The 13,314-nt window shown below is 44.6% G+C and overlaps 1 protein-coding gene and 1 pseudogene across 8 annotated transcripts in view; one reads left to right on the top strand and one right to left on the bottom strand.

Moving 5' to 3' along the window:
- The window catches only part of LOC147616370 (uncharacterized), a 301,034-nt pseudogene that overhangs the window by 159,085 nt on the left and 128,635 nt on the right, over positions 1-13,314 (top strand).
- LOC147616371 (callose synthase 3-like) overlaps positions 1-13,314 on the bottom strand; it is a 118,653-nt gene that overhangs the window by 104,306 nt on the left and 1,033 nt on the right. For 7 of the 8 annotated variants that reach the window (XR_015262486.1, XM_086777430.1, XM_086777437.1 and 4 more), the window contains exons 2-3: positions 12,880-13,102; positions 12,677-12,777 (exon numbers count right to left, since the gene is read on the bottom strand). Coding sequence is in view for 6 of the 8 variants with exons in the window: in XM_086777427.1 (XP_086633553.1) it covers positions 12,677-12,777; positions 12,880-13,102 (324 nt within the window). In the remaining 2 variants the exon portion in view is untranslated. Of the gene's footprint in view, positions 1-12,676; positions 12,778-12,879; positions 13,202-13,314 lie in introns of those variants that run through there. The other variant, XM_086777431.1, reaches the window with a different exon arrangement.

The raw sequence follows: 13,314 nt of genomic DNA, 5'->3' as shown, positions 1-13,314 counted from the left end.
AACCATCCCAACCTGGGGATTTATGTTTACCCAAATGCTTGAGAGCTTCATCCAATTCTGTATCTGAAAAGGACATTTCCAGCATTGAAGCTTTTTGCAAAGAAACAATAGGAGAAACAAGCTCAATAAATCTGCTCCGAGCCAATGCAGCCTGAGATGTAGAAGAAGATGGTAGAGAAAAAAGAAGCCGAAAATGATCCAGACATTGTTTTTCTAGCTACGATAAAGTCTGGGTCCAAAGACCATCCGGTTTCCTGACTCTCATGATAGATTGACTTTGTCTGTACGTGTGTAAGTTTCGAAAGAAAGATTTCGAGGAGCAGCCCTCATCTAGCATAGGTTTAACTCTAGCCCTTGTCTGCCATTTGGAAAGCTTGCGTTTATCATTAGCATCAATTATGGAAGAAGCACAAGACAATGAATTCTGTTCAGAAGCAGAAAGAGACCTTTGATGGCTAATCTGTACCAAGGACTGCTTGTATGATTTTGCCCACTGGATATGCTGTCTGGTTTCTGCCATGTACCATCTTCCATATTCCTTAATGACATTTTGAATACGATGTACAAAAGAGTTCCAAGCAAAATCCAGATCCTCCTGAGCATGAGATAACAATGGCTTACAAGCCAATCTGATCATTTGCTGGAATTTTTCATGAGAAAGATATAATTGATTAACCTGCAAATGTCTGACTAAAGAGAGCTGAATATCATCCAGAGGCATACCAAAAGAAAGGTTGAGCCAGAGTGGAGTATGATCAGATAGTTGTTGAGAATAATCAGTCCACATTTGACATGTATAATCATCATATTGCTGAGCATGAATAAGATACCATCTATCAAGCCTGGCCCAATATTCAGTAAAAGCATTATGATGATATGTGAATCCCAAAACCGAAGGGTGAGTTGCTGTCCATAAATCTGCAGTATGAAGAGAAGAAGTCATATGTTCCCATCGTTGGATTTCAGAGGGAAGCATATGGGATTTATGTGTGGTATTGTCCTTCCAGTGAAGAGAATTATTAAAATCACCACAAAGTAGAGAATTTGAAGACCAAGGATATTGGTTTATGGAGTCCCACATTTGAGCTCTGGAAGCTGAAATTTGAGAGGCATACAAGGAGCCTATTTCAAAAATCTCTCCATTGATCATGCATTGGATAATCATCCATCGGCCACAAAGATCATTATATGCTACACAGGGCTGCAGATCATGTCTGGCTAAAATGCACAGCCCAGAGAATTGTCCAGATCCTGCATAAAATATATCATAGCCTGAAAAGAACCCATGCTGGCCAGCAAAAGAATGCTGATTATGCTCTTGCAAACACACAACATCTGGATGAGTATTATTTATATAATGCCATAGGAGCCTCCATTTATGCTGATTGCAGAGGCCCTGTATATTATAAGAAAAACATTTAAGAGAAGTACACATGAAAATATGTACAAGAGATGAGCAGTCCTCAAAGAGAAAGGGAGGCATCAAGCCTCTGCCATTGCCACAGGGTCTTGCTGACCCTCAGAATCCAATTCCCTGACTAAATCATCTTCTTCACAAAGTGGAATACCCTTCTTAACTGCATTGACCCATGCCTTTGAGATGGGGCTGTCCGAAGAGGTAGAAGGTTGACCAGGAGATGGAGCAGAAGCATCCCAATTGCGAGATTGGAGAGGTCTTTGTTTGAGAGGCACCGTCTTCTTTGCATTCTGCCAACCCTCGTGAGAAGATGAATTATTTTCCACTAGCTTGCTTTTTCCTTTATCCTTGTTTTGGGCTAAATTGGCTTGGTTCCCTGTATGAACTGAAGGCTTTGCTCCTTGAGCTTCAGTCTTTTCCACATAAGTCTTTTGACCTCCTTTATTAGATGGCGGAGGAATGGCAGCTGGAGGAGGCGGATGAAGGATTGAGGGACACTCAGAAGCTAGATGCCCGAACTTGTGACAAGAGAAACAAGCTCCAGCAAAAATGCCCCATTTCAAAGTGAAATATTTCTTTCCCAAATTAACACCCTCAATCTCAACTGCAATAGAAGAGGGGGTTGGTCTATCAGTATCCCATAAGATGCAAAAACGATTTTTGTTACCTGTGGGACGAGGGGGACAGATCACTTGTCCCAATGTCATCGCTAAGCCTGGAAGCTCTGTTCTCATGTAATCTGGGAAATCAACGACTTCAACCCATACAGGGCAGTGATGTTTGATGAGATTCTGATAATCCTTATTAGGAGACCAAGGCATGATGTGCACCATTTGACGACCAAAAAATAAAGGGGACATTTCCAGCATCTTTTGTTTTGTCGATGCATCCAAGAGCTGAACTTCATAAAATCCTCTGGAGGCAAAATAGACTCCTTCTACATAGCATCCACCTAGGAGAGAATTCACCCATTGTCCCACATCATTAGCCGAGGGTATTTTACCTGGAAAAAAGATGATGACTGCAGTTTGAGAGAGCTTCTTCAGAGGATGCACAAGAGAAGGCAACTTCATCTTGTAAGTGAGTTCCGGAGCAGGTAGTATCCATTCTCTTCTACTTTGTTGAAAATCCTCATTCAACATGTCAAACACATAGGAAGCATCTTCAGATGAAGGAGCTATGGGGGGCAGAGATTCCCTTGATTGTCTTTTAGGTTCAGGAGAAAGAGCTCTCTTGACATAATACTTGCTTGTTTCTGCCATTGAGACTATTCGATTCAGCAGGAAGACACAGATCAGAAAAAAAGGGGGACAGCGCTATTGGAATACAATCTTACAAGGAGGGGAAAAATAGAGACCTGTAGCGACTTACATAGAAGGGAAAAAAGTGACCTGTAGCGAGGCACAGACACACACGCACACACACACACTCCTATACACGCACACAGGTCGCGGAAGAGAGGAAGAAGAGCAGATTGGCGATGAGAAAAAAGTGCATCTGGGAACCCTCAGAAGGTCGCGTAGATTACTGCAAGGCCGACACAGTCCAGGAATGAAGCCCGATACAGTCCAAGGACAAGCACCTCACCACACGTGCTCACCCAAAAGGGGCGAGCAGGTCGAGGGAGCAGGCGAGCAGGTCGACGGAGCAGGCGAGCAGGTCTTCGGCGGCCCACTTTTGTACACACACACACACACACACACACACCAGACCTACACACACACACACCACTCTCTCTCTCTCTCTCTCTCTCTCTCTCTCTCTCTCACACACACACACACACATAAGAGCATATATTCACACAAAGCCCTTCATACTAAGTTTCTGTCAAACCTCCGGAGATGCATGGCAGACTCAGCCATAATGAAGCCTAGCACTAAGGGAAGTAGCAAATAGAAAGAATTAGTACACCAAATAAGTAGTTGATAGGGCAAATGCACCGCTAAAGATAGAAAGAATTAGCACAAACTCAACTGGGCGCAACTCGGACGAAAACTTCACAATGTGAAATCTGCATGTCCGCTAATACGACTGAATTATATGCCACCTGTCTTGCCTGCCTCCGCTTTCTGGTCTGGAGTAAGCTTGGACGCATTGTTCGAGTTCTTGGAGCCAGAGGCTCCTGTGCTATGTCTTGGGGAAGACCCAGTCTGGTTCCAGCCTTTCCCCCCCCGAGGCGGTAGCCTTGGGAGTAGTCGGCTGGGAAGTCTTGGGCTTGCCACCATTGTGCTTCATTTCAGCACTCTGCGCAAACAAGAGTGCGTCTTCGAAGAAGGTGGCTGGCCTAAACATACGCACCTCCCACTAGATTTACGTGTCAAGGCCATACAAAATTGCCCTTTCTTATCCGTATCAGATAAGCCTAATTGCAAACATTTAGTTGAAATTCTATTGGTAAACTGAAGGACTGGTTGCGCGTTCTAACGCGCTCCCATGAACTCGTCTTCGAGTCGCTCAAGGTAATGGGGCGGTAGAAATCGCTGCTTAAGGTTGCGAACAAACTCATCCCACACATAAGCTGCCATACATAATCTGGTGTGGACATGAGCACACTGGGTCAACCAAGAAATGACCTCACCTTCCAAGTACCAACTGGCTAAGATCACTCTGTCAGTACCATTATACTTACTGAAGTTCATTTTCTCACCTAGATGAATCCAGGAACATGCCCAAATTCACCTTTTCGAAACGTGCATGTTATATACTCATGGTAGTCAGCCCACAAGACTATATAACTATCAACTCCATTATGCATAGTATGGACTAGATACTACGACATCCCCACTAACGTCATCAGTGCCCAATAGTGGGTGTAGAACTCTGTATCAAGATATGCTCTCACACACGCACTCCACACACACTTTTTTTTTTTTTTTGTAAAGCTTAATGTCATTAATTACAGGTGGGAAACCTCAAAACGAGGAAAACCCACCAAAAAGATCACACTTTCTATTTACAAGTGGGAAACCTCTAAGCGAGGAAAACCCAGAAAAAGAGGAGTAACTATAGGCTTCACCACCTAGAAGCAATCAAAGTAAATCCTATAAGCATCAAGAGTGATGTCCCCAGCATCATAAGCAAAATGAAGCGCGTGACCAAGCGAGAACTTGAAGTAATGGAAGGGAACAATGTCATTGGCTTGGAACATGAGGTTGTTCCGAACATGCCATATGGTCCAAAAGACCCAGAATCGGACCCAGCTGAAAAATACTGCAAACTGAGACTGTGATGCTTGTAACACCCCAAAAAGCCAAAAGCATCTGTGAAAAATGCCCGAAGGGAAACGAAGGCGAAGAGCAGTCGAGACCCGGCGAATGAACGATCTGGAGCATACGCAGCCCCATAGTAAATGTGGGACAGTCTCCTCAGTAGCTTTACATCGGACACAACGTGAAGGCGCAATATGACGTGCATGTAACAAGCTACCAACAGGAAGAGCACCAACCAAACAGCGCCACAAGAACAGGCGTTCTTTAAGAGGCAGATGACTTTTCCAAATGCGAAACAATGTATGTTTCCACCACATTGAAGATTTGGAGAGAGACCATAGCTGATTACCATGTCTGACTATCCATGCATCCGATTGCAAGAGGGCATAAACTGTCCCAGCTGAAATACATTTCATAGGAGTGGTTCCAAGATTCCAATCAGATAGACGGGAATCCACATTCAAGCGAGGTAAAGGAGAAATATCAGCAATCATCCGCTGAATTTCTGTCCAAAGATGAGAATAATGGGATCCCAATTGAAAACGATCTGCCGCAACAGAGAAGGAAAGAACCTGACCAGTGTCATCCACCACCTGATGTATCTGACAAATTCCTTTTTGAGATAGAAAAATATGCTTGACGAGGTGAACGGTCAACCAAAGTGGAAGAAAATACACGACTCCAATGCAAACTCTCTAGCCGCAGGGAATTGCCCATCAAAGATCGGGAACCATGCCATATCATATGTGAAGTAACTTCCTTCCAATCAATAATGAGAGAAGAAGTGAAAGAACATCCCGGAATGTGTCCTTCAAGTTTTCCACATATAAGATCCCAGTATGTGGGTTGCCAATGACCATAGAATGGCGTGACAATATGCCGACACAAATGGGACACCATGAGAGTCCAGGGTTGCTGCTGATCCAACAAAACCGGCAAAAGCATAGCTTTCCTGGCCAAAACATGACGTCTCAAATCCAAAATATTCAAGCCTCCAAGGCGCTTAGGAGAGCATAACTTGTCCATGGATAACAATCTGAGGCCCTTTCCACGAGATGAAGTGCGCCAGAAATGCGCCAATATACTTGACATAAGGGACTTCAAGCGGGATTGAGACCAATATAGCAAAGGTAGATAAAACTGCACATAAGCTACAAGAATGCATTGCACAATTCTAAGACGCACATGAAGCGGCCAAGTGGACAACTTCCAATAATGTAACTTGGAGTGCAAGCGCTCGGCTACCCAATCCAATTTCCGTGTAGCCGATACAGTCCAACCCAGCGGATAACCCAAATGACGAACTATAATGTTCGGAGGAACAAGTTCGCCTGGCCAAAGCAGCTTATGCCAATCATATTCAGTCAGAGCCAATAGTTTGGATTTACGAAAATTCACTTTGAGGCCTGCTGCCAATCCAAACAAATGAAGAGTGTGCATAATTTGTTCCACATCATCTTGGTGATTGCGAGGCATAAAGAGAGAATCATCTGCATAAGCTTGCGCAATAAAATGTTTCCCAGAGGGTAATTTCAAGCCCTGCAATCTTCCAGACGAAGTCAAAGATTCCAAATACATAAGCAGGGGATGAGTAGCAATCGCATAAAGCAAAGCACTGAGAGGACAACCTTGCCTTACTGAACGTCCCAAATGCCAAGGATCTGTGAGAAAACCATCCAACAAACCGGCAGAGGTACTGTCAGCATACAAGAAATAAACCACAGAGGATAGCTTAGGCCCAAATCCCAGCCGAAGCATGGTATCTGCAATGTAATCCCAAAGAACAGTGTCAAATGCCTTTTCAATGTCAACCTGCATGACCAATACATCTTGTCGAGTGTATTTCGCATACTCCATGCCAATGATGACATTTGCTAGATTATCAGTAATTTGCCTTCGTGGAATGAAGCCATACTGAGATGGATGCAAACCATCATGCAAAAACCCTTTAAGTCTATTGACAAGCATTTTAGCCAGCAATTTATAAACCATAGGCATGAGCGTAATCGGCCTCCATTGCGAGAACTCTTCACAAAGTGCTTGCTTTGGAATCAACTTGAGCACTCCACACACACACACACACATAAGAGCATATATTCACACAAAGTCCTTCATACTGAGTTTCTGTCAAACCTCTGCACATAAGAGCATATATTCACACAAAGTCCTTCATACTGAGTTTCTGTCAAACCTCTGGAGATGCAAGGCAGACTTAGCCATAATGAAGCCTAGCACTAAGGGAAGTAGCAAATAGAAAGAATTAGTATAGCAAATAAGTAGTTGATAGGACAAATGCACCGCTAAAGATAGAAAGAATTAGCACAAAATCAACTCGCTGCAACTCGGACAAAAACTTCACAATGTGAAATCTGCATGTCCACTAATACGGCTGAATTATATACCTAGATGAATCCAAGAACATGCCCAAATTCACCTTTTAGGAACGTGCATGTTATATACTCATGATAGTCAACCCACAAGACTATAACTATCAACTCCATTATGCATAGTATGGACTAGATACTATGACATCCCCACTAACGTCAGCAGTGCCCAATAGTGGGTGTAGAACTCTGTATCAAGATATGCTCACACACACGCACTCCACACACACACACACACACATAAGAGCATATATTCACACAAAACCCTTCATACTGAGTTTCTGTCAAACCTCCGGAGATGCAGGGCAGACTCAGCCATAATAAAGCCTAGCACTAAGGGAAGTAGCAAATAGAAAGAATTAGTTCAGCAAATAAGTAGTTGATAGGGCAAATGCACTGCTAAAGATAGAAAGAATTAGCACAAAATCAACTAGCCACAACTCGGACGAAAACTTCACAATGTGAAATCTTCATGTCCGATAATACGGCTGAATTATATACCTAGATGAATCCAGGAACATGCCCAAATTCACCTTTTAGGAACGTGCATAATTTGCAATGCCAATTCCCCAAGCAGCAGACAAGGCTTTTTGGACCATCAGCATGCAGCTTCCATGAGCTTTTTCCCCTTTCTCTAGTGGAGGACAGTAAGTCATCAATAAGATTATGCAATGTATCAGAATTACACATCATACAATTACAAATCCATGTTAAAATCTGTGTTTTTGATTGTATTATTCATTCATGTTTTCGTAATATGCAATAAAAGTAGGTTAGGTCTCACATGCATCCGTCCTCAGACGCATGTGCCATGACACTTGAAACTTCTACAGCGTAATTAAGGTCAGCGCTAGGGTAGAATCAGTTGCAAATCAGTATGAAGTAGAAATGTGCTGATTTGGGGTAAATTTGAAACAGCCCCACCCCAGCCCCCCCCCACGCGGCACGGCGGCCATGGAAAAGAGACTTCTATTAAGTATGAAAACAATTTAGAAGAAGGGAGATTACAGACCAAGCAAGGGGGAAATCTCAACCAATCCAGTGCCTTGTGCTGCCAACAAGGTCCCATATGAGAGTGAAAAAGATGCCATGATCCCATTCTCTCATGAATTGACCACGTTTTCTCTCTGCATCCCTCGAAGATCCTTGAATCCTGGCACGCTAGCCCAAGTGACCATGAGCATGTGGATAACATCACACTAGATCCTGCAAATGCATTGTGTATCATAAACCAAAGTGCCTTCCATGGCCTCAATGCATCTACCCTTCAAGATGTACCATGCTGTGATGCTAGCAATGATCTCCCATGCAGAGTCCAATCTCTGTGCTGGAGGTACGTAGCCTAACTCTGGCACGTCTTGAAGACGGCATCGCCGACCCACTCCCTAGGTAACCTGCATGACCATATCTCTGTCGTTTCCTTCAAGCCTGATTTGTAGGCCTGACTGTGTCAACCAAACAAAAGCACCAAAACAAATGTAGGCATCCCTCCTCATCCTTCCAAAAAGGTGTGCTATTGCAATCCAAATCCTCAGTGCCTGCCTCCCTGCACTCCCATGAGCAATGGTAGACTGTAACCCGCATGACCATATCTCTATCATTTCCTTCAAACCTGATTTGCAGGCCTGACTATGTCAACCAAACAAAACCACCAAAACAAATGTAGGCATCCTTCCAAAAAGGTGTTCTATTGCAATCCAAATCCTCAGTGCCTGCCTCCCTACACTCCCATGAGCAATGGTAGACTATCTCTGAAGCTCTTGCACATCTCGGACAAGCTGGGCTAACACCAATGACCGATCTCCACTGGTTGGTGGCAAGGCCACCATGTAGAGAAAGCCAAATAAAAGAGGGAGTCTTTGTTTCCCTGCACGAGTGCCACAACCTCTGCCAAAAAGCTTTCTGAATGTCAAGGGTGATCCCATAAGCCTCCGAATGCGGTCTAAAAGTAGGGACTCTCTGGATTTGTCCCAAAATCAAGTGTCTGCATTTCGCACAATGTAATTGAAGAAGGGCATGCTTTTCAGAGGGTTAAAGCATCCCTCCACCCCCACTCACCGGGGTCCCAATGCAGTTATCTGCTGATCCCATCATATAACTAGAGGCTCCTAGAGTCCGTAATCATTCCTTGAGGGGGATCAATATAGATGTGCTTCCCTACCATGCCCACCACTCTCACCGGCTGGACCTCCATACCCTCAATGATATCCTGTCCAAGATTTCTCTCCAAAAGCCATCTATCCTAAATGGAGTTAAAAACCGGTACATCATCCTCACCTGAAGTGGGAAAGCACATGACCTGAAGAGGTACCCCTGTCCCTCTGAAAATACCCCAAACCATAAGTGATGAGGCCCTTCCACGAAGCTTCCTGTGATCCACTCGTTAGGTATGGCTGGCTGCATTCATCTCCATAATCCTCTAGCTAGTGCCTCTGAAGTGTTGGGTGCAAAGCATTCTCTCATCCTCCGTGAGACTCGTGAGCCTCACGGAGGTACCCCTGTCCCTCTGAAAATACCCCAAACCATAAGTGATGAGGTACCCCTGTCCCTCTGAAAATACCCCAAACCATAAGTGATGAGGCCCTTCCACGAAGCTTCCTGTGATCCACTCGTTAGGTATGGCTGGCTGCATTCATCTCCATAATCCTCTAGCTAGTGCCTCTGAAGTGTTGGGTGCAAAGCATTCTCTCATCCTCCGTGAGACTCGTGAACCTCTTCCAATCCAACACTCGGGGGAGAAGAGTCACCCAAGTAGCCCACTGGATAGGTGTGGCTGCTCCAAAGAGTCTACCAAATTCATCCAAGATCAAGTCATTCCACACAATGGGCTGCCTGTAAGCCTCCTCACCTAACCGCGGAGGAATATGAACCACCAAGCTCCTCATGCGATCCCACGCTCGCACAAGAAATCTCACCAAGGGCAAAGAAGGTGGTCGGTGCTCTACATCCGAGAAGATAAAAGGTGGGCTGTAAATCCAATCACTTCCCCTAATCGGAGTGCACCTCATAATCTGTTGCAGAAGAAAGTCCTTCCAAGACTCAATGCCAGGAAGAAATCCTCTCACTACCAGCTCACAAAGTAAAGCCTTACACTACACATCCGAGTCAATGATGTTCAATCCTCCCTCTTGCTTAGGCATAATAATGGTATCCCAAGCCACTCTCACCCCAGTGTGTACACCGCCATCTAATCTTGACCAAAGGAAGTTCCGAATAAGCCAACGAAGTTGACCAATGCATCCCTTACACAAAAACCAGCACGACGTGACAAACCAAGAAGTCACCCGCAACACTTGGTTAGCTACCAAGGCTCTAGAGGCCAAATCAAGCTTCTTGCTACTCCAATGCTAAAGTTTGTTGTTAATGCTCATGAGCACAAGAGCGAACCATTGTGCAAGCGAGATGTCAGTGCCAACCTGATAGCCAAGGTATCTGGCAGTGCATCCTCTCTCAATCCAAGTAAACCCCACATCCAAACCCCAATCTATCTATGGAAAGAGTCACTAATCTAGAATCCCGCTAATTTGTGCCAATTGATGGTGGCGCCTACTGCCAAACAAAACATCTCCAAGAAGGCAGTGCGGAAATCATAGAGGCATTCTTGTGAAGCCTCCAAAAACATAGCAATATCATCTGCTAACTCTGAGTCCAGTAACTCTTTCTCTGTGCGAAGAGGCAGCCTTAGGCCTGAAACCCCTGAAGAAACCTCAAAAACCTGCTTATAGCCTCCGCTACTATAAGGTAAAGTAGTGGAGCTAAGGGGCATCCTTGCCTCATAGAACGGGAGATCTGAAAGCGCTCACCACGGCCGCCGCAAGCCAAAACTATGTTGTGCGCCTCCCTATACATGCAAGAGACCCCTCTGATCCACTCCAAGGAGAAACCCATCCATGCCATCAAAGAGGAGGGAGGCAGAGGGGAATGCATGAAGGGGAGGAAAGGGCAGCGAAGAGGATGGGTGGCTAAACAGGGCAGCAGGACAAGCAGGAGAGAAAAAGAAAACAGGTGAAGGAGCAAGGGCAAGCTGGAATGCAGGGGAGCAGATGGCTGGGCTCAGGCGGAAGGGCACACAAGGAGGGGGGGTGGGGGTCTAGAAACTCTCAGCCCAGGAAGGGAATGACCAGCAGAAGGAGGTGCGCAGCAGTACAGAGAAGGGGGTGTGAAATGGCAGGCGAGGAAGGGGCTTGGAAGGGGGAAAGAAAATGGCCAGCAGAAGGATGTGCGCAGCAGAACAGAAAAGGAGGGGCAAACTGAAAGGCAGGCACGAGGGCTGGAAGGAAGAGGCGCTCAGGTGTGCAGCAGGGGGGATGCGCAGCAGTACAGGGAGCCTGCTCTCTCGTTCTTTTAAAACAGTTTTGGACAGCCTCGGCACGTGTAAATCGGCCTTGCCAAGGGACCAAGAGATGGGCACCTTTTTAGCCGAATTTGAAAACATTTATTGAATTTTATGACATGATTTTTGGACTCGCAAAAGTCTGGCCAAGTTAAGTAGTTAAACAAGGATTTTCCTATGATAGGGATCCACAACTCTCCATGTTCACAGCCCAAGCAGCAGCATTAACACAGGGTTAGCTTCTTGCTCTTTTCAAAATGAAAGTTTCATTTTCAACAAATTCATTGTAAATAATCATCTTTTGCATAATATAGAGTAAATTAGGTAGAGAAACTAAGTCTTTCGCTTTCATCTCTCTTCTTCTCTTCCTATTCTCTGTGTATTTTTAGCTTTTATGTATATGACTAGTCTAAAATAGCACACTTCCAATAGCGTACATGTGGCAATGGTATTAGAACAAGGCCAGGCAAATGTTCTGCATCTGACGTTGGTATCAAAGCATCAGTGCTAGATCCTAGGGTCTCTTCTATTTATGACTAGTAGTGGAGGAAGTCTAGTCAAGTCTTATCCAAAACCGAAAATTTTATGTTGGATGAGTGAAGTACCCAGTGAGAAACATGCACATTGGTACCAGCAAGAACAGGAGATGGAGGAGCGGTACTGTCGAGACCAAGAACCCTTAAGGAAGATAAAGAACTTGAAGCCCAATGTGAAACCCAATATAAACAGGAAAAACAAAGAACTTGACTTGAAGCCGGATATCGGAAGGACTGGGAGGACGTGATGGCAATTTTTCGGAGACCCTATCAATGCAATGAAGCAGCATTGGCAGACAACGACAGGATGAAGAAAGCACAAAAGTGGTGATCTCACCATGGGTCAAAAACTCGACAAGGGAAGTATCCTCAGAAGACCAAAAATTTCACAATGTGGTTTCGGGAATTAGCAGTCTCAGTCTTAGAAGTATTTGAAGCTTCCAATGTTCCAAATCCGATATTAGTGGAAGAATCTCTAGTCCAATCCAAGGTATTAGAGAAGGTGTGATGTCAACAACAACCATGCTATTTGAGAAAGAATTTTAACAACACAGGAGACCACATATGGAGCTCAGTATGCTACATGTGAGGACTTCGATTTTGATCATGTTGAGGTATGTAAAGATGAAAGGATTCCAATCGTGGTTAGCATAAACGTCCCTCAAGTGCTCAAATGGATTTCCTGGCACTAGGTAGTTGCAATGGTATTGTAATCAAGATTTCCTTTCTTCCAAAACATGCATGCACGCACATGATTAGAATGCATGGCATTCAAGCCTTTGAAGTTCAAGGCATACCTGTTCTAGTTTGTGACGTAAAGCCGTCTTGAACTGCATGACTCGCCTTCCCCAAGAATTCGGGTCGATTTCAATTGCTTTGTTTAATGCATGTCTGAGGCCTGTTTAAAGCAAAACCCAGCCGCGATTAGTATTGTGAAGAACAACCTTGTGAGGCACCCGAGCACATCCATTTTGATGTCTGAAACTAAAGGGCCACTCACAAAGATATGCAACACGTGGATATTTGTCCTCAACATCAAAAGCAACCCGTATAAAGGGTGCAACATCAGAGAGAGACGGAGGTACAACACTAGGATCCATGATATCTGAACAGTAATCAGCTGAAATGGTTCGAGACAGCTGCCTTGCATGACCAATTCCAAGGCCTCTTGAAGGCCACATTTTTTGAGATTCCTTTCTAGATATTTGTGGAACTGAATGGGTCTAGAAGCAAAAAATAGATGCAAAATGTCAGTCCAATTAAGCAATGCTATGAGGCAAAGTACCAGACTAACTCATGAGTCTGATAGAATTGCCACAAACAAAAATAAAACCTGATGGGTTCGTGTACACATGGGTGGGTCTGCACAATGTGGGTTCATGCACATAGGAAAGGGATCGGATGGTAGCACTACAGGATGGGTTCATGTACATAT

This window comes from Cibotium barometz, chromosome 38 (genome assembly GCF_041138505.1).
Source record: "Cibotium barometz isolate CiBa-2024 chromosome 38, ASM4113850v1, whole genome shotgun sequence".
Classification (NCBI taxonomy): domain Eukaryota; kingdom Viridiplantae; phylum Streptophyta; class Polypodiopsida; order Cyatheales; family Cibotiaceae; genus Cibotium; species Cibotium barometz.
This window is presented reverse-complemented; position numbering and strand designations above follow the sequence as displayed.